Raw genomic sequence first — 20,164 nt, forward strand, 5'->3', positions numbered from 1 at the left:
CCTAAAAGCCGCCCCCCCCCCCCCCCGCAAACATCTCGATAAGTCACTAACGTATTTTGCGGTTAAACAATCGTACAATACATTTTAATACAATTGATTGTTTTGATAAGTGGTAACGCTGATTGATCACCAATCTAGTGTAAATTCTTCCGATTTTAGTCTCGAAAAAAGCGCCCCCCCCCCCGCCAACACACAATCTAGGAAAAGCTGGGAAAGCGGTTTTGCCGCTCACTGCTTCTTAAGATTATATGTTTTACAGTTAATAATCAAGGTAGAAAACAGTTAAATCAGTATGTAAAGGCTCTTAGCCATTACATTGCTTAACTTAAACTGTTTATAATTCAAAACTGCAGCATAAAACTAGGTTTGAAATTTTTTTTCCACCCCTTTTGGCGCCCCCATAGGGTCGGCGCCCGGGGCGGCCGCCCCCCCCCCCCTAGCTACGCCTCTGACATTAGTAACAATAATTCTGTTAAGATGAGCAAGTTCTAGAGTCTAGTTCAATATCTAATATCTAATCTAGATTCTAGATATTGATCTAGATCTAGATCTATATAATATATATAATCTACATAGATCTAGAACCTAGATCTAGATCTAGACGAGATTAGGTTAAATTTAAATCTTTGCTGAAATAAATTCGTTAAATAAAAATCCATATTTTTAAGGTTTCGTTGTTATACAAAAGTTTGTTCGCTTTCATTCATTGTGGCCTACATCAATATTTATATTTTAGATCTAGATCTAGATTCTAGATATCTAGATCTATTATTTAGAATTTATTCAACAAAAACAAGACTGCGTCTGCAACTTTTTCGCTCAATACTAGCCTCAGCCGATTTTGTACACCTAAAACGATAGATTAGATTACCATTTATTCATTTATTATATTCTTCTGATGACTCAGTGAGTACTAAGCAAGTGACTACTCCGTGAGTAGTTAACACTGACTTAACCAGCTATCAACTGCCAGTCTCAGAGTCTGAGTAAGCTCTAACTAATTCAGTCATTAACAACTCCACTCAGGACAGGGGCTAGAGTAGAAGTAGATAAGAATAAGACACTCAACAGTACTCAACACTGACTTCTACAGCATAAAAAAACAGTTGAATACTGCAGAATCAGAGACTAGAACTAGAACTAGATCTAAATCTAATCTAGATCTACACTAGTTCTAGAACTAGAATCTAGTCAATTCTAATCTAGTCTGATCTACAGAGAACAGAGTAAAAGACTACTCACAACACACACAATGAAATGATGGCCAACAATTTTTTATTTATTTTAAACTGGAAAAGAATATTTTAAATTTTAGTCGATCTCTCTCACTCTGTAGATCTAGATATAGAATCTAGAATCTAGATCTAGATATCTAGATCTAGATCTATATTCATTCGTGACATTAGTATATTGTGGTAGATCTATATTTTATTAAAAAAACAGGTACATTTTTGTAACTTTCAAAACATAAATCCTCCTAAAATTGTGAAATAATGTCTAAAATTTAATTAGCCACAGTTTTTTTCACATTACTAGTCTCAGACAATTTTACGTACCTAAAATGATAGATTACCTAATCAATTAATTAGACCCTCTAGTCCTACAGTCTCTAATTAAATATATTCTACTAGAGGTTAGGGGACAACAAATCTGTTTAATGTATTTTTGTGTCCTCACAACCAATCATGACCTCTCACTATCAAGGGTAACCTTCACTTGCCATCCACCTTCATCACTAGATGTACACACCTCCTTCTTCTGGTGCATAACACTCACGCTGTCACTCTACCAGTCCCTTCCCTTGTTTGTTACCCTTGTTCATTCCATACAACAACAAACACATCAACAAATACGGCTTCACACTACAATACTACGGTGTACACACACCTTGTGATCCGTCGCAAGTACACACCTTTCCATACAAATCACATCACCTCACAGAGTCTAGCAAGATCTATGTCCACTAGAAGTAGTAGTAGATATAGATCTAGTGTTACAAGAGCTGCGTCTACTACCACTCTAACTAGCCGAACTAGTACTTAAGTACTAAGATCTTTTATTACTCTAATCAAGCCTAGAAGTCTAATGGAGTTAAAAATAAGTAATTTAGCAGTGATAGTAGAGCTAGTACAAAATAAGAAGCTACTCAAATGATTGTTTGTAGGAAAAAAGTCACAGAAAAAAGTCACAAATGTGTATGTATTTGCATTGAATTTGTTAAAATTTTAAAAAATTTATCTTTCAGAATCTGCAAATCAACATACGATTATTAAATGCAATGTAAAATTTTTAAATATATGTGAGTAGATTGTATTCCTATGGTAATCTTTAAAACATGTATATATTTAGTCTGAAATATGAAGGGTTTTAATTCCGTTATAATTATATACAACATTTAATAAAATTGGGTAAAATTGCAATCTGTATACTGTACACTCTAGAAAATAACTTCGCCATAAGTTAATTTTATCAGAACATGTTTAGCAGCACCTACTTATTGAAAAGTTTAAGAAAATAAAAGTCATATTCAATTATAAACCATAGGGGCCTAATGCTTTACAGTTCATAAAAAAAACTCCTCCCGTTTTTATAAACACCAAAATTTTCAAGTTCTCAACAAGTAAATAAAAATATTTCTTTGTATATTTTTTGATTTTCTTTCTGTGACTTTTTAAAAATAATAAATGTTTTCTTTGTGATTTTTTCGTAGCAAAAACTGTGAAATTTTTCTGCTAACCATGCAAAAAAGGCTATTGACAATGCCAGGTACTAGGTAGATCTAAAAACTAGATTTTAAAAAATTAGTCAGAATTTAGAAGAAATGTACACCTTGAAGTTAGAATTAAGTTAAACTAGATCTAGTATTTATTATGTGCTATGTAGGTCTCATGTTGTCTGATCTAAATTTTATATACATATATATATATATTTGATTATATATATATATATATATATATATATATATATATATATATATATAGGCCTATATATATATATATATATATATAGGCCTATATATAGGGAAATTAACCCACATCCTTTTTTATATGTTGTGCTCTTAAGGCAAAAGCAAAAAATTGGTATTGATAGAAGTAAGCATCTAAGTTCTACTGAATAATAGATCAGTTGGTTTAACTTATTTATTACTTTTTAATACAAGTTCAAATTCACAGGTCTACATGGTTCCTAAATGGCAGCAGACTTAGAACTGAGTGTAGGTGATGTTTTTGATGATTTTGGAAGTTTAAAATGGGCTGTGGAACTATTTGAAAAATCTCAAAAGTCCAATTATTGGATTAGAGATTGTCGTACTATAGAAGCGGCGCAGAAAAAAGGGATAAAACGTCCAATGAAAGAGTCGCTGGTGTACTACAATTTAACATGGGCATGTGTTAAGGGTGGTCGTAGTTATGATGAAAGGTTTGTTCATTTTATTTCTTTAGATTGTGAAGAGGTATTTTATTTTTATGAAGTATGAAAAAAAAATATGTATGAATGTGTTTTTCAAAATAGTTTAAAATCCCCGTAAACCAGAGAGGCAAATAAAGTACTACAGTATTTTAAAATTTAATATAAAGTAGTCTTACTGTAGCCTATAAGTATTTAGTTTTATAACATATTAGAAAAAGAATCCTCTTTAGCGATTGATGATGCAGATGAAGTAGAGTTCATGTTTCTTGAACTCGGCATATGAATGGAAGGTGTTGTCAACACTTTGCCCAGCTGCCTTTACTTTCAATAACATGAGTTAGGTACTGAGCTGGGTGGACTTGGACCCTGATTCAAACTTGAGACTTTCATGTTAGCAGTCTTACTCTATTGCTTGGGCCACGCGATTTTACTGTAACATACTTTCTCAACACTGTAGGTATAACGTCATTAAGTAAATATGAATGTTTTTATTGCATCTAGTACACGCTCACCAAGAGGAGACTGTGGCTCTTACATAAAAGTTGCAGTGAGCAAGGATGGACAAAATTTAGTGGTTAAAGATATCTGTACAGTCCACAACCATGACACATCTCAAGTAATTTAAACTTTTTCATTTTTTTTTTTGTTTGAAAAAATTGTAAATATGAAATGGGATAGGGTAGCTAGAGATCTTGATCATGCATTGGTGAGAGTTAGATTTTCAAATATTGGTTACTCTGTTATTTCAAAGTGTTCCTTTGGACAGCCTACTCAGCTTTATAATGATACCTGGTTTAGGTCTTGGTGAACAAAAAGTGACTAGTATATTAATATTGTCTTTATTATCTCCCTTGCTGAAACATGAGCAACCAACTACAGCTCTCCTGAGTTCTCTGTCCTGCTGGAGTATGGACCTAAAAGACCATTTTAACTTTTTAGGAGACAAGATATTTTACTGTATGGGCAACTACTACATGTATGCTCCATGAATATAAATCTCCAAGTTTGGCTGACGTTACAATTATATTCACATTGACAACTTGTCATATCTAAGAATACACATAAGAAAGTTAAGAACTTATGTTAAAAGTGATTGCATTGTTTGATAAGGTTTTAATAACCCAGCCTCCACATCATTCAATAGCCAGTAGAGTGTTGAGGTTATTAAAATAATCAAGTTATTTGTTTAAGTATTAATACCCCAGTTACCATACTATTCTTACAATAGCACTAAAAATACTGATATCTTGTGTTAAAATTTTCAACAGGAAACCTTTGAACGGATGCCAAAGCAAAAACGCCTCACAAGGGACCTTTGTTCAGAGTTACAAGATTTTCAGAAAATTAAGAAAGAAATAGTATTCAGTTCCTCAGTTGAAAATATAATTCAAAGAAGTTTCATTAAGAAATCTCCTAAAGCTGTTAAAATGAGAAAATTAAATTGTGGTGACTTTGAAAGCACAAAAAAGTTTCGCACACGCCCCAAATCATTTCAAGATTTTATTGAAAGTCTTAAAGAGAGTGAAGGTAAGTTTTTGATAATTTCCTTTATTACTGTTTCAATATTGTTATTATAAATATTAGGTACATCCTTTAACATTTCATATAAGCTAATGTGAACTATAAATAATCTAATTGTCGTTTTTATAGACATAGTTCACGGAGATTACATGTAACCATGTATAGCTGAATACTGGCAACTGACCATTTCACTAGTGTGGTTTGCTCTAAATCAAATATCATAATTCTACCTTAGATCAAAGCATCAAACTTATGGCGATTGAGCATTTGAGAGTACGACTCCTATTTTTAAAATAAATCATCTTTAAAAAAAAAGAAATAAATTAAAAAAAAAACAATTATTTTTTACTATTACATTTCCAGATTATTATATAATTAAAAATAAAAAACTATATTGTTTGAATAATAATTGTATCTATCTCAGATATATCTGTGGAGTACATGTCAGACGACAAAGGCAACATGAAATGTTTGTTCTGGCAAGACTCTGTGATGAGGACCAGATTTGATATTTTTCCTGAATTGCTCATAGTGGGCTGTGTGAACAATGTCAACAAGTTAAAAACATCTCTCGTTTTCCTGGTGATAATCAACGGAAACGGAGAAAGTGAAATAGTAGCGCTGTTTCTCACAGCTACGGATGATGTGGAGACATTCACTTCCATGATGGACATATTCAGGAACCACAACCCTGGCTGGTTAAGGACTAGAACTGTGTTAGCTAGCTATGAACTTAAACACAAGTGTGTTTTCAGATCTTGTTTTCCAGATGCCAGTTTGCATATGTGTAGATCTCAAGTGCTGGACGAGATGAAGAAAGATTTAGCCTTAGAAAAAGTAAACATTTCACCAGTTGAAAGGGTGGGAGTTCTGTCCATCTTTGACAAAATGGCCCATGCGCAGAATTTGTCTGCATACGATGAAGCCTATGATGAGCTCCAACACACTGGGTTATCAAAAGTACTGATTTATTTTAATAAAAAATGGCATCCAATTCGTGAGGAGTGGGTCAGCGGATTGAAAACTTCTGTTCATTTTAACAATGAGACGACAAGCTGTTTAGATACTGTTTCTTTCAGAGTTAAAGAAATGATTAAAAAATTCTCGCCCTTGCCCCATTTTTGTCAAGATCTTCAAAAATTACTTCAAACAGTCAGAGAAGAAACTGACTCTCGCATAATTCATGACATTAATAATAGTTTAAGGAGTAGTTATGATCCTGGCTCTGTTGAGCAGCGGTTCTCAAACTTCTTAACACCCTATGCATTTGGCAAAATAATGAAACAACTACATTGTAGTTTGGATTTAAAAGTGGACACAGATATTTGTGATGTTAATAACCCTATCAGTATTATAACTCCCACTGGAGATATAATGGTTTCTGCATCATCCTGCTCATGTCAGTATTTCAGCACTAGTTGGCTTCCTTGTCATCATATTTTTGCTTTTAGACGCAAAGTCGGGCTGGACCTTTTTTTCGAAGATATTGCTCAGCGATGGCAACTATCAACATTAAAATTAATTCTACAAAACTGCAGGCCGCCGTTACAATCAAACAGTCTGAAAACCGACAAAAACTTCAAATCACAAAGTGTAGCTAATCAGCCTGACCCATCAAGTTTTCATTACCGTAAAGCTCAGTCATCGTATTCACAAAATCATATCAATGGACAACAGTCTGAGATGTCACAAGCACAGAAGTTTGAATCCTTGTTGTTGTATGCTCAAAGACTGGCCCAGCTTGGCAGTGATGTCCCAATGGGGAAGTTTGTCAAGAGAAGGGAAGTCTTGTCCCGACTGGTCGAGACGTGGGAGAGGGGGGAAGATGATGATGAACCATCGGCACCTAATTCATATGTAAGTTTCTTCTTTATTGATTTTAAGCAAAGGTTTAGAGAAATGAATGCCTTTAAAACATTTTCTTTGTCAGTCTGTTTTATTTATTCCTGTATATACCTTGAAAGTTGCCTTTTTTTACATTTGTTTATGTCAATATTTAGATCTACTCTATTTACATTAATTTAAATTTAGTAGTATACGACTAGGCCTAATTGATTTTTGAAATTTGATTACACCCCCAATGGGTTGATATTCAGTATATTGACAGACCATACTTTCAGTATGCTTGTAAAAGGTGATTACATTCAACCAGGAAAGTGTTAATGTTCTTTAGATATTGTCCTTTCAAGGCTTTGTAATGACCACTCTCTGACAGCCACGGAGGGAGCGGACACCCCGGGTTCGTTTGGGATGGCACTGACAGAAGTCACACTAATGAAATCCCAACAACCTACCGAGAGCTCGTTATTGATGTCTAGGGGTAAAACACGACAAATCGAAGAGACTCAACACGACTTAAAACTGTCAATACCCTTTTAATAAGTGTACAAGACTATGACACTGGGTTTGTACAAAATGTACAGACTTTAAGTGTACAATAAATAAACTCAAAACTCCAACTTACAGTTAAAGAAAATCACAATATATCACAGCTGTGGCTTAGTATCTTAAACACCATTAAAGAACATTACTTTACACAACCGAATGGCATTATAAATACCACAAATATCAATAAGAGACATATTGCCTCTACAACAATAGAAATCCAAATAAAGGTCAACCTATCACCGATTTGACAAAGGGTGCAATTAAACACCAGAACAAAATATCAATAATAATACAACTTGTCACACAATACCTTATACAAAGGTGATAAAACATGCCACAAAACTACACTACTGAAAATGGCGCCCAAACATACGGCAACATCTCTCTCCTATCCAAAGGTCAATCTGGCTGCCTCCCCTTTTAGACATGAAATGTACCAGATTAAATACTGCTCAGTATTAGGGGAAATCACTCAAAAGTCTTACGACTATTGGTTGAGGATCTGTTAAGGATCCTCCCAATCGCAAGATCATTAGTCGAGGATCTGTTAGGGAGTAAACAATCCATTCACATGACGTGACGGAGTTCAGTTGACCGATGTGAACCGGTGAACTAACAATTCTCCCAAGGTCAATCACATAACTCAGGAGACTAAATATAAATAAAGCAAAAAAAAGACCTAAGTGGGTCACAGCTTCTTGTTTTCTCTATATTAATATATGCCAAAGGAAGTCATATACATTAGACCTTTGATAAGTAGTAAGATCCAAATAATTTTTGTAAACATGTAAGAATTCCACTAAAATGAGTTTGTTATCAGCTAACTTTGTCAATATCGGAGGACATTTCTTATCTGGTTTGTCTGGTCTAAACTTTTACAGCTCTCATCTCAAGGCCAGATGGAAGATCTGGGACTTCACAATGTTGCGTCTACTTTGGCCAACCAGATTCAACCATTTCAAATACATGGACCAAATTTGACCAATGAAAATCAAATGAGCTCATTCATAGCGAAAGATAGACCATACCATGTAATTATATTTATTTGTTTTTTTTTATATTCGACATTTTATTTCAAATTTAAAAAAAGTATAAACACTTATTTAAAAAACAATTAATGAATTTATTTTTATCCTGAGAAATATCTTTCTATGAACTAAAAATGAATTATGTTCTGGGAATTAAAAACTATTTCTTGTTTTAATCTTTATTCCAGGTACCTTATCATCAGCAGGATCATTCTAATCTCAACATGGGAATGATGGAGCATATATCTCCATGGCCACATGTCGTCTTGTAGCTCTGGAGCTACACCGTCACTCATACCACCAATCTAGTCCACATTATTTATAACTGCTGCTGTAAAACAATGTTACTAATAATTATTTTAAAATTTTAGCTATGAAATGTTATAAAGATTTTATGTAAAGATTAAACAACTTTTAATCTTTAATAATTTATCTGAAATAGAACATTTAACAATTACAACTTGTGTGTTTTCTCTACAATTTGTTTCTGTCTCACCTTTTATATTTAATAGATCTTTTTTAAGGATTATAAAAATAATACTCGATGTAAAAAAATGAACTAGAGTCTTTTAAATAATTGATTATCTGTTATACTTTGGCATTCATCATAATCATTAATCAATTAAAAACAAAACTTGCTATTTGTTTAAGTAAAGCTACATGATAAAGACAACATTATGTCTTAAGCTGAAATTAACTTAGGTATAGTAGCATCAGAATACTTTTTGAAACTGTCAAATTTGCAGAACTTTGCATTCAAAATTGAAGGCATGAAGGAATTAAAGACTAATTTAATTTGAAGCTATTGAAAAAAAATATAAATTATTCTAAAACTAAAACTGGTGCAAAAGTTTTACTTGATATCCATCTTTAAACACTTAAAAAAAGGGTGATATAATCCACATACACCAGCATGCAATTAAAAAAAATTGTATTATGGATTATAGGTAATTATGGCAGAGTTTTATAAAATAATTGTGGGAGTCATTACAAGTTGTTTCTAAATGGTTTACACTCCCTGGAGGGATGACAGTAGAGAAAAAAAATTGAGCTTAACAACCCTGCAGTAGAGCGCTGGGAAGAATTTCTGCAGAGCTTAACAGTTAAATTATATGCTTTGAATGTTATCAAATCTGTCTTAATTCTGTCACATGGCAGACAGTTGTTAAAAGTGATATTTTTTTTTAAATTATGAAATTGTTTTTGAAAAATTGCAAGACGTAATTTATTTTTAATAAATTTATACTGGTAAAGGTATATAATTTCCATAGACGTTTTTAAGGGGGAGGGGGGAGGGCTCAGATCAAAAGGGGTCATTGACTACATCTTCTGATTAGCTGTTTGGGCCCAGGAAAACTTTTGAATGTTTTTCAGCTTAAATGAGAGGCCAAAAGGCCAAGTCGGCAGAAATAAATACACCAGAAAGGTCTATACAAATTAAACTGAAATAAATGTACATGCTATCAATACTGTAATTAAAAATTTAGCATTTTTTTTGTTTTATGTTTCTAAAACATCTGAATAATGCCAGGAAAGTTTTCCATTTTTGTTTGGAGAAAATCTGGAATTGCAATAAAAAAGCAGTGTGAATTGAGTAGATTAAAATAAAACAAAAAAAAAACGTTTTTTTTACCTAAAAAAATAAGTTGTAAGTGGCAACCCCCCCTATTGTGGATTATATTAACTTAAATCAGGGGCGTAGCGAAGGAGGGGGGGGGGTGCGGATCGCACCGGGTGACACCATTTAGGGGGGGTGACACCAAGGCGAAAAATAGCAAAATATATACAGAAAAATGATAATTCAACTTAATTAAGTGATTAATTCGAGTGTTAAATAGTCTTTTAAGAGGTGCAAATCGAAAGTTTGAGGTGGGGGTGCAAATTGAAAATTGAAAGTTTGTCCCCGGGAAGGGTCGCTACGCCTCTGGGGGTGACACCATTAAGTGCCGCACCGGGTGACACCCGTCCTCGCTACGCCACTGACTTAAATATTAAGGTTGTGAAAATAATTTCATAATTTTATTTAAAAATAAAAAGGATCATTCTTTAATAAGAAACCATATTCAAAAAAAACATACTTAATAGTATCGCATCATTTTGAACATGCAAAGTAACATGCTTCTGTGCGTGTGAGATGATACACTTTCATTTTTAAAACCGATACATAACATAGCAAACACTTAGCTAAATTCAACAGCTTGCTTACTACGTTAAAGAAACATCAACTCACCCCATGCGGATCATCTCAACGACAGAATCGTTGAGCCTCTCTCCGACTGTGTCGCTGAGAATAAAACCCTTTGGTGGTTTCTCAGTCAACACTGTCGTTGAAAATAAAACAATAATTAAACATGCTCTCCACAATTAGGAAAGCATAAACTGTAGGTGTTTTGAAGCTAATATTCCAGCCATTTTGTTTTGACGAGACCTAGTCCAGATCTAGACTAGATCTACTTGATCAACGATTTACACTGATGTAAAACCTACGTAAATCAAATCTACAAGATCAGGATTTATATTTAGATCTAGAAATCTACATTATTGACTAGAGAGAAAAAGTTAAAAGTATGCCTAGTGCGTCGAAAGTAAATGATAGAATCTAGATCTAGAAAATCTAGTAATTTTTCAGTAGTAGATCTAGTTCTAGTAGCACTAGTCTAGATTCCTAGATTGACTAGATAGAAAGATAATTAATAATTATTTCTGTGGCATAGCTGTCCTTTAGGATCTACTCAATTTTAAATCTCTTCTATTTCAAATTGTTTGTAGATCTATATCTACAAGCTTAGGCTTAGGTCTAAAAATATACTAAAGCTACACAAGTACACATCATTCCTAAACTTAATGCCATTAAATGATTAATGGCTAAAATTCACTGAGCATTGTAGCACTTAAGACTTAAACGTAAGGCCTAAATACTAAATAAAATTATTACGTTAGCTTAATTTTTGTGACAGCTTTTCTCTTCTTTTTTGCCATGCTTAATTTAAGTCACTTTCATGTGCTGGTAGCTTAAAATAAAACTTGTTTAGGAAGTTTATTTCTTTCTCCCTTTCATAATGCTGCAAATATGAATAAGACGCTTATTATTATAATTAAATAGCTGCGATAAATAATCATTTGCATCTTTTTGGGGGTATTTCTTTTACATGAACTGTGAAATACGGTATCTCAAATTTTGCGCGTAACTCAAAGCGAAATATTACTCGCTCAACTGCTCGTATTTAAAAAATCTGGTATGTCGAGGCACTAGAATGTTGAGGTACCACAGGATCTACTATGAATGTATTGAAAGAAAACATAAATTAATTATAGATTAATAGGCAAATATAGTAATAAAGTATAGCTTTAGATTTTATTCAGCCTACTAATAAATAATTAAATAGGCCTAAAGTAGTACTAGATATTAGTTAAATCACTAGTATTGTGTAGGGTTATTTTTATTAAAAAAACATCACATCTTATACATTAAGGCGGGCTCAATAAAATAAAAATAATTTATTTAGGACCTAGGCCTATCTTTTGGAGATCTAAAATTCTAAATGAAAAATAAATTATTAATTAGACCAACAATAGGCATAGTATGCTAAATCTATTTTAGTATTTAAATTTAAGGCTCGGCCATCTACTAAAAATTTTATAAATGTCATAAAATGGCCTACTTAATTATAATTACTAATTACTATTAGGCCTAAGTTTAAACTAGAGATAGCCTATTTTATTAGTAGAAAAAGTATTAGCCATAGTTAAGATGGTATAGCCTTATGTAAATTAATGTAATCAGTGTTAGATATTATGATATCGATCAAGCATTTATTATATAATATCGGAAAGGGGCCTAGCACTCTCTTAGTCATTAGTCTATTAGGTCTTACAAGTAGTTTAGCCTATTTATATATTATTATATAGGCTGTTATTTAAATTAGGCCAAAGGCTTATTAGGAAAAGGCTTAATAGGCTTTAGTTTTTAATTAGGCAACAAGGCAGAGGCTTAATGTTGCTTATAGATTTAATTTGAAATTTTTATGATATACGCTACTCTGCGACTATCGCTATAGACTGCTATAGAGTATATTATAGCCTAGGCCTATCTAAATAAAATAATTCAACTCACTTAGCTTACTATAATTTTTAAAAATGTTTAGTTAAGTATTCAGCTCTCTATGTCAGCTAAGGCCCATAATTGTAATTATCCTACTGTTAGATCTATTAATTATTTAATGATTAGTAGGCCTAATTATAGGAATTAGGTCTGATACATTAAGTCCTATACATTGGTCGTAGAGTAATACTATTGGGCTAGTAATTATATACAATATCTATACAAGCCTACTTATCGTTAATTTGGAAGTCTTTGCATTGACCTTAGTTTTCAGATGTAGCAGCCTAATTTTTATCAGATTATACCATAAAATCAAAAGTAGACTTGTAGATCTTTTTAAAACAAGGCATGAAATATTAATTTAAATAATATAAATTAAACAAATAGCCTAAATAACAACTACACAAAGTTAAAGTCATAATAACTTTTTATAAATGTATCTTGAATTTCAACTGGAGGTAGTTTTGATAAATATTAGTATTCTGAACATTAAAATAGGTAGACTTAACATAAATTTGTTCTGAAAACATATTTAGAAATTGGTTTTAAAAAATGAGGTTAGGATTGGGGTGATAACTAGTTGAGGATTAGATATGATATTCATTGTGTTTATCCATGTTGTAATTTCTCTTTTTCTTTTACAGGTTCATCCAGAAAAAAGGGAAGATCTGATTTTTACCAGTAATAAGACTACAGCATACTAAATGACACAAGATGTTCTTTCTCTATTACCTCTTACATTTGACATAAAAGTAGGAAAAGGTATGACAATTATTAATAAGCTGCTTTAAATTTTATAATTTGTTTTTTTTATAACTTAATTGTACCATTTTTATTTCCAATAATGATAAATATAATTTAGTGTCATTTATATTTTAAAATATTTATATTATACTAGATATAATTTACTTCTATAATATTACTATCCAGGTTTAACAGTCTATGCCTACAACATAGATCTCCAGGACTTAAAGTGCACAAAATGGCAATCAGTATATCACAAGTGTTATAACACATGCATCTAATCTGCTTCAGTGGCGAGAACTGGTTGAATCCTCTCAAACATTAATCAGGTAAGTTATCACAAGTTTGCTTTGGTTTATTTTGAACATGTTGATTGAGATAGATTTTTATTTGTATAAATATTGTATTTAAAAAATATTTTACCTAGTAAAACCAAGTCAGTGGTGATGATTGATACAATATCATTATGTATTTTTTTTAAATATTTGTTTTGCAAAATATGCTGATTTGCAGGAAGGATATATATATATATATATATATATATATATATATATATATATATATATATATATATATATATATATATATATATATAAAACAGTATCATTTAGTGGTTTGTCTTACAAATTTGAATTATTTACTTAATCTGTCTTAACTGCTCAACAGGAACTAGGCATACCTAATGAGCGTCAAGCTGATACAGTAGATGTACATAAGAATTTTTACACAAGGTAAATATTGATAAATTTTAAGTTTTCTTTTTTTAAGGATACATGTAGTGTTTTGGGAGAAAGGAATTAAATTATTTAAATTAGGCCTAATAGTTTATTTCTCTAGCTTATGTTTCACTTAAAATAACTTCAATTTTTCCCCCTTTATCACTAAAGCAAAATTTTATAGATATCTATGCCATGATTCATCTCATTCAATCACTTTTTTCTTGTTTTGTTTTGATGTATTAAACTAATTTAAACTAAAGATTATTTTTTTTTTTGCTAATTTTATTATTTCAGATGGATGATTAAGAAAATCATTTTGTTTTGTTTCAGGAAGTGAAAAGTGATGTAAAAGGCAACTAATACTTCCATCTACCATAGTTAAACAAGAATCTGCAAATGGTGATAATTGCAATAATCGTGATATATTAATGTTTGGCTTTATAATTATATGCAATTGTCAGGTTTCATAAATAAATTATTTCTCAAAATTTGATGTATTTGGTTTTCTTACTTTGTACATAAGATGCAAGTGATTGAAAGCTGAAAAGGGTTGTATGTAGTTATAGTATTCCCAGCACAAGTTGACATTAAAACAGCTGAAGCCCTTTAAAATAAAAAAAAAAATAATCTAGGAATGCTATTTCTATTAGCTGAGCATATATTTGGAAAAGAACTTAATTGTTTACCAGAGAATACTGTGACCCAGTTTGTACTCCAGGCAAAAAGTGCCTATGGTTAATATTATTAAGTTAAAGAAAAGTATCAAACAAACAGGATAATATTAATAAGCAAGACCTCCACACTAGAGAAGTATGGAATGAGTGTTGCATGGAATTCAAATCAACTTTGATGTTGCTAATTGCTACACTGGCCATAATTGGCCTACATTGATTTTTGCTGAGGTAGGCAACTGTTTTTGTTTAACTTTAGATGTCGACTAAATAAAGAAGAAAACTGACACGCCAATACCAAAATCAAGAACTTGTAAAGTTCGTGGTTGCTAAACCGAGAAGTCCTGAGTTCAATCTCCCGTGTAGATGAGGCTCTATAGTTGGGCATAGCAACCTATCTTGGGGATACAACACTTGTTCTTGGATTGACAAAAGATAAGAAAAGAAATCCAGAAAGAAAAGCAGCTGAACGAAGAAGAAAAAGGCTGGATATATTCGGTATCAACTGTACAATTTTAACAGACACACATTTCAAACTACACATGTCACATGCATTTCAATGACAAAGTTCAGTGAAGCCATAATGTTGAGTTTGACTGAATGAAGAACGATATTGTTATTTCAAGCAAAGTTAAGGTTTATTGTCTTAAAGACATTGTCGTGGATTGATTTAGACTAAGACTTCCCTGTTAAATAAGCCGACAACGATGGCTCTTCTTATTTCTCGTCTTTGATGTTGCTTTCAAGAACTTGTATGAGATTAGATTACCTACATACATAAGGCTACAAAGTTTGGAATCTTGGCTTTCTAATAGTGGACCTGGCTACATGACATTACCCCCACCCCATCAATTATCCCCCCCCCCCGGAGGAGACCCCCCACCGTATTTACCCCCCGGGGCAATTACCCCTTGTCAATAACCCACCTGGAGAATCCCCCCCCCCCCAGCCTCAAGTTATGATCCTAACTCAAACTCTATACCTATGTATTTCCTTAATCCTAATCGATAAAAAAATGACCAAACCCTAAGCATTCACCTCAGCCTAAAACTTAACACATAACCAAAACCAACTCTAGACTTAGGTTTCAGCCTAACCTTGACCATAACACTAACCCTAATCCTAGCCTTAATCCTAACCCTGATCATAACACTAACTCTAATTCTGAATCTAACCCTAGCCCTAACCTTAGCCCTAACGCTAACCCTAACCTTAGCCCGAACGCTAACCCTAACTCTAGCCCTAACCCTAGCCCTAACTCTAACGCTAACCCTAACCTTAGCACGAACGCTAGCCCTAGCCCAAACTCTAACTCTAGCCCTAACTCTAACCCTAGCCCTAACGCTAACCCTAACCCTAGCCGTAACCCTAACCATAATCTTAACCTTAGCCAGAACGCTAACCCTAACTCTAACCCTAGCCCTAACGCTAACCCAAACCCTAACCCTAGTCGTAACCCTAACCATAACCCTAACCCCAGCTGTACCTTAAGAGGTGTGTGCGTGGGGGGGGGGGGGGGGAGATGTCCTCCTTGGCGGGGGGTAAATGACAAGGGGTAATTGCTTCAGGGGGGGAGAGAACTAATAATCTGTAAGTCCTACTATTCAATACATTTGGTTAACACAATGTCGTCACACATGTAAAACAAAATAAGCAGTGTTTTTATTATTTGTATCCTTAAAAAATGCAAAATAAATCCTACGCCATTAACTCAACCCTCTTTTTTCTCGTTACATATCGTCACATAAAGCCACCGCCCAAAATGATGGTGACGTCAATATACAATCATAAAGTGGTCACCCATTAACGAAGACTCACTCTTCAGACGATTTTGCACCCAACCCCCCTTCTCTAATTGTAACACATTTTCACAAAAAGCCAGATCTTGATCGCTTCCCCCCCCCCCCACCACTCTCTTTAAAAACACCACACCTCAACACATAACCCCCTCCGCCGTTCCCCTGAAACTGCATTTTTACTTTCTCGTATATACGAAGTATAGAGAAAGTCTTGTAATCGTGCAAAAAAAAAAATCGAGATTTTTTACAAATCTCGACGTTTTACACCTCACTGATACGGAAAAACATAATTTTGCAATCTTGTCCGTATGTCTGTGTGTGTGTCTGTGTGTAAACACGATTACTTGAGTACCGTTACAGCTAGGTTGATGAAATTTCATATATAAGTATTTTATCAAAATCGTAGATCCGTATAAACTTTTGAGTGATTTCCGATAACCGAAAGTGGTACTTTTTCTACTTTGAATTTTTCGAAAGCCTATACCTTGAGTACTATTTCAGATAGATAAATGAAATTTCACATGTAAGTAAAAGATCTAATTCTCTACCTTCTGTCCAATTTTGAGTAATTTCCGTTGACAGGAAGTACTAATTTACGCTATTTCCGATTTCTCAAAAAACGCACGTAAATTTAGAAAGTACTAATAATGTTGCGCACTATTATGCACATCTTTATTTGACGTTCACTTGGTGTGCAATTCTTTTTTCTACGAGGTTTTATTCTATTTTAAAAAGTTTAAGTATTTAAAATGGATTAAAAATCATGTCTATATCCCGAGTTGCCATTCCCCGTAGTGTTATATTAGAATATTCGAGAAAGTTTAGGGGAGATCACTCCCGGTTTATTATAATATGTACTGACCTCGATAAACATTGAGTTAATAAATGAATTAATACCAAAAGCAATCTTTTAAAGCCCGAAATAACGGATGAAAGCAAAAATGTGTCGTCACACTTTCCGATCGTCCTTTCCCATAAATGAAAAAAAAGCCTGAACATACTAAAGGAGAGTATGGATGTTGATGGAGGATCCCAACGTTAAAAATTAAAGCAGCGCAAAATTTCAGGAATCCATGTTACATATTATTATTTTCCGTAGGTATAACAAAGGTATTTACACTGTGTTTTATATTTTACGAGCCGCTATCATACGCCGCTATTTAGTTGTTTCATTTTCTACTTTTCAGTAATTCATAATTTGTGAATTCGACAGTACCAATGCTGCCACTGAAAATATTTGCTTTAAAACACTATCAGTAGCTCGTTAAGGACGATAACCCCCCCCCCCTCCCCACCCTCCTTTCCCAAAAATCCTACCCCCCCTCCTCGTGAAAGCAGCCCCCTCTGAGTTACCTCCACTAAGTTTAAAATCGTTTCAAACTAAATTATCTGCCCCTAATAGCTGTCACTAAACCCGACTCTACGATTGTAAACATTTAGCTTGAACCACAGCTCACCAGACCATGTAGGGATGGGGGTGGTAGGGATAGAGAGAAAGAGAGGGGGCTGCTAGGGGCGCTTACAGCTTGGTGTTTTCTATGGTATCCATGAAGAGAATTATTTATATAGAAGAAATATATATTAAACCAGCGTACCCGTCCCGCGCGTTGCTGCGGTCTCAGAAGAGAGACTGACGCAATATTTTAAGAGGATTCCATAATTACATTAGCAATCACGTATTTTTTTACGCTTGACATTGATTTGTAAATCTAAACAATTTAAATGTAATCAAAGCCGGTGTTATATTGCTTTCATCATAGTTGTTGAGGCGCAAATTCTACCGCACACAGTAGCCCATTGTATCCATAATGTATCGCACTCTTTAAAACGAACGTAGGCGCAATAGTGTTTATGAGGGACCCACACAGGGGCGCTAGACCACACGCCAGTGGTGCAGTAGACAAAATATTTCCCTACTGTAGGGCGCTCTTTTAAAACTCATAGTGTTCCTCCCGAAGCCAGTGGCGCACCGGGTCAAACGAATTGTCATCGAATGTCGTGTGCCACAGGGTCAATATTGTAGAGTGCTCTTTAACACAACCTTAGGATATCCCAGGGCGCCAAATCGCATCCTGCCGGGGCGCCGGCAGACGCGCCTGATTCCATATAGTCAAAAATTATTGTTGCCCATCGTGTCTTTAGTGTATAAATTTAAAAAAAAAACGAACGTAGGCGTCATAGTGTTCACATGGTAGCACGGGGCGCTTCGGGTTACGTAATATCCGGGGCGCCGGCTGCTGCGCCTGTTGTTGCTTTTTTACCTTAGCCCCCATGCAGTTTTATTATCGCCGCCCTGGATTTTCAGGCGCCAAGCCGTTTATTAACAAAAATCGCACCCTCCAGGGAAACGCCCATAATAAATTTTAATTTTTGTTTTTGCAGAAACCTTCTCGTGAGTGTTTTCATTAACTCTCGAAAGTTTAACGGCACTCAGATAAACGATGTCAAACAGCATCCGTTTTGTTTTTTACAAACTGTGTAGAGAAAAATTGCACCCTCCAGGAGCGCCGCCCTGTTAAAATAAAAAAAAAAACCTCCCCTGAAGTTTTATGGCGAGCGGATGAACGGGATTAAACCGCTATCTACTTTTACGTATATATACCCTATATAGGGATCTATATATAGAATCGATATATTTATTGCTACATTTGGTGACTTCCCATTTTCCCCAATGGCGTCAAATTTTGCACATAATCCACCTATTAATTCATGTGAAAAAAAGCATTGTTTTCATCGTAAAATATTAGATTTTGGTATCAGCCTCTCTCCGGTCGTCGCTTAGCAAATCTGTTATCCAAAAATTCAACAAGCATGTATTTACCTGTACATTTTGCAGTTTGTGTCATCTCCCCTCACCCCCCCCCCCTGGGTGATAGTTTTTAAACGTGCACAGTTAATTGTATATTTTTTTTTTATCTGCAGTCAGTTATTAGTACAGTTAACTCTCATTAGTCATTTATTGAACTGGCAAAATGCTTACTTCTTCTATATATTTTGCTATTTTTCGCCATGGTGTCACCCCCGAAATTTTGCCACCTTGCGCAGTCCTCAGCCCCGCCCCCCAACCTTGTGACGCCTCTGGTTAGGGGTACTACTTGAGTACAGTAAATATGTATATGTATATATATATATATATATATATATATATATATATATATATATATATATATATATATATATATATATATATATCGGGGGAGGGTATAGCCCCTTGGCACACCTTGTACCTACGCCACTACATAATCATGTTCTTAAGATTATATAGCACATTCTATGTATAAATTCGATAAAAATAGCTATTACGTATTCTGCAATTTTATATTTGTAATAACATATTGTAAACGAAATGAGTCTTAAATTCGATTAAAAAATGGGCTTTTATATTATGTATTTTTTCTATTTTGCAATCATATCATGTATTACTTGTTGTATAGCCTAGATTCTATAATAATATACTAATATATTCTATATTACATAATCCTATATTATATCGTTTAGTAATCTCTACCCTAATGTTTTCTGTACCGAATAATCAATATTCTGTAATTCTAAATTGTGTATAAATTAATCATACAATCTCTAAAATTAATCATAACTATGATCACAATTAAATTCAGCAATCCACTGTATTAATTTATATTGCTAAAAATAATTTAATTTTCAATTTTAAAGACAGAAGATACATTTTTTATAATATTAATTATTATTAGCTCTGTAAAATGAATTGTTGTTTAATTTTTCTTATATTAAATATTGTAAGCGATTAATTAATCGAAATGGT

General features: G+C 33.6%; 1 protein-coding gene and 1 long non-coding RNA gene across 7 annotated transcripts; both read left to right on the forward strand.

Moving 5' to 3' along the window:
- The first annotated feature begins 747 nt into the window (after window positions 1-747).
- Window positions 748-8,775, forward strand: LOC131932447 (uncharacterized). 6 transcript variants are annotated; one of them, XM_059289350.1, is made up of 8 exons: window positions 1,756-2,299; window positions 2,711-2,766; window positions 3,174-3,420; window positions 3,913-4,027; window positions 4,680-4,938; window positions 5,357-6,789; window positions 8,202-8,351; window positions 8,537-8,775. In XM_059289350.1, the coding sequence occupies exons 3-8, from the start codon at window positions 3,191-3,193 to the stop codon at window positions 8,618-8,620; spliced, it is 2,271 nt and encodes a 756-aa protein (XP_059145333.1). In that variant the 5' UTR covers window positions 1,756-2,299; window positions 2,711-2,766; window positions 3,174-3,190; the 3' UTR covers window positions 8,621-8,775. The 6 variants fall into 6 exon arrangements, with proteins under 6 accessions (XP_059145337.1, XP_059145338.1, XP_059145333.1 ...); XM_059289354.1 differs by lacking the exons at window positions 1,756-2,299; window positions 2,711-2,766 and adding an exon at window positions 748-906; XM_059289355.1 differs by lacking the exons at window positions 1,756-2,299; window positions 2,711-2,766 and adding an exon at window positions 968-986.
- Window positions 8,776-10,578: 1,803 nt separating this feature from the next.
- LOC131932444 (uncharacterized) lies at window positions 10,579-14,393 on the forward strand. The gene is made up of 5 exons (XR_009384583.1): window positions 10,579-10,933; window positions 13,095-13,212; window positions 13,381-13,523; window positions 13,861-13,925; window positions 14,244-14,393. It is a non-coding gene; the product is annotated as an uncharacterized LOC131932444 (long non-coding RNA).
- Window positions 14,394-20,164: the final 5,771 nt, after the last annotated feature.

This window comes from Physella acuta, unplaced genomic scaffold (assembly GCF_028476545.2).
Source record: "Physella acuta isolate Inbredline_101_S28 unplaced genomic scaffold, ASM2847654v3 ptg002179l, whole genome shotgun sequence".
Classification (NCBI taxonomy): domain Eukaryota; kingdom Metazoa; phylum Mollusca; class Gastropoda; family Physidae; genus Physella; species Physella acuta.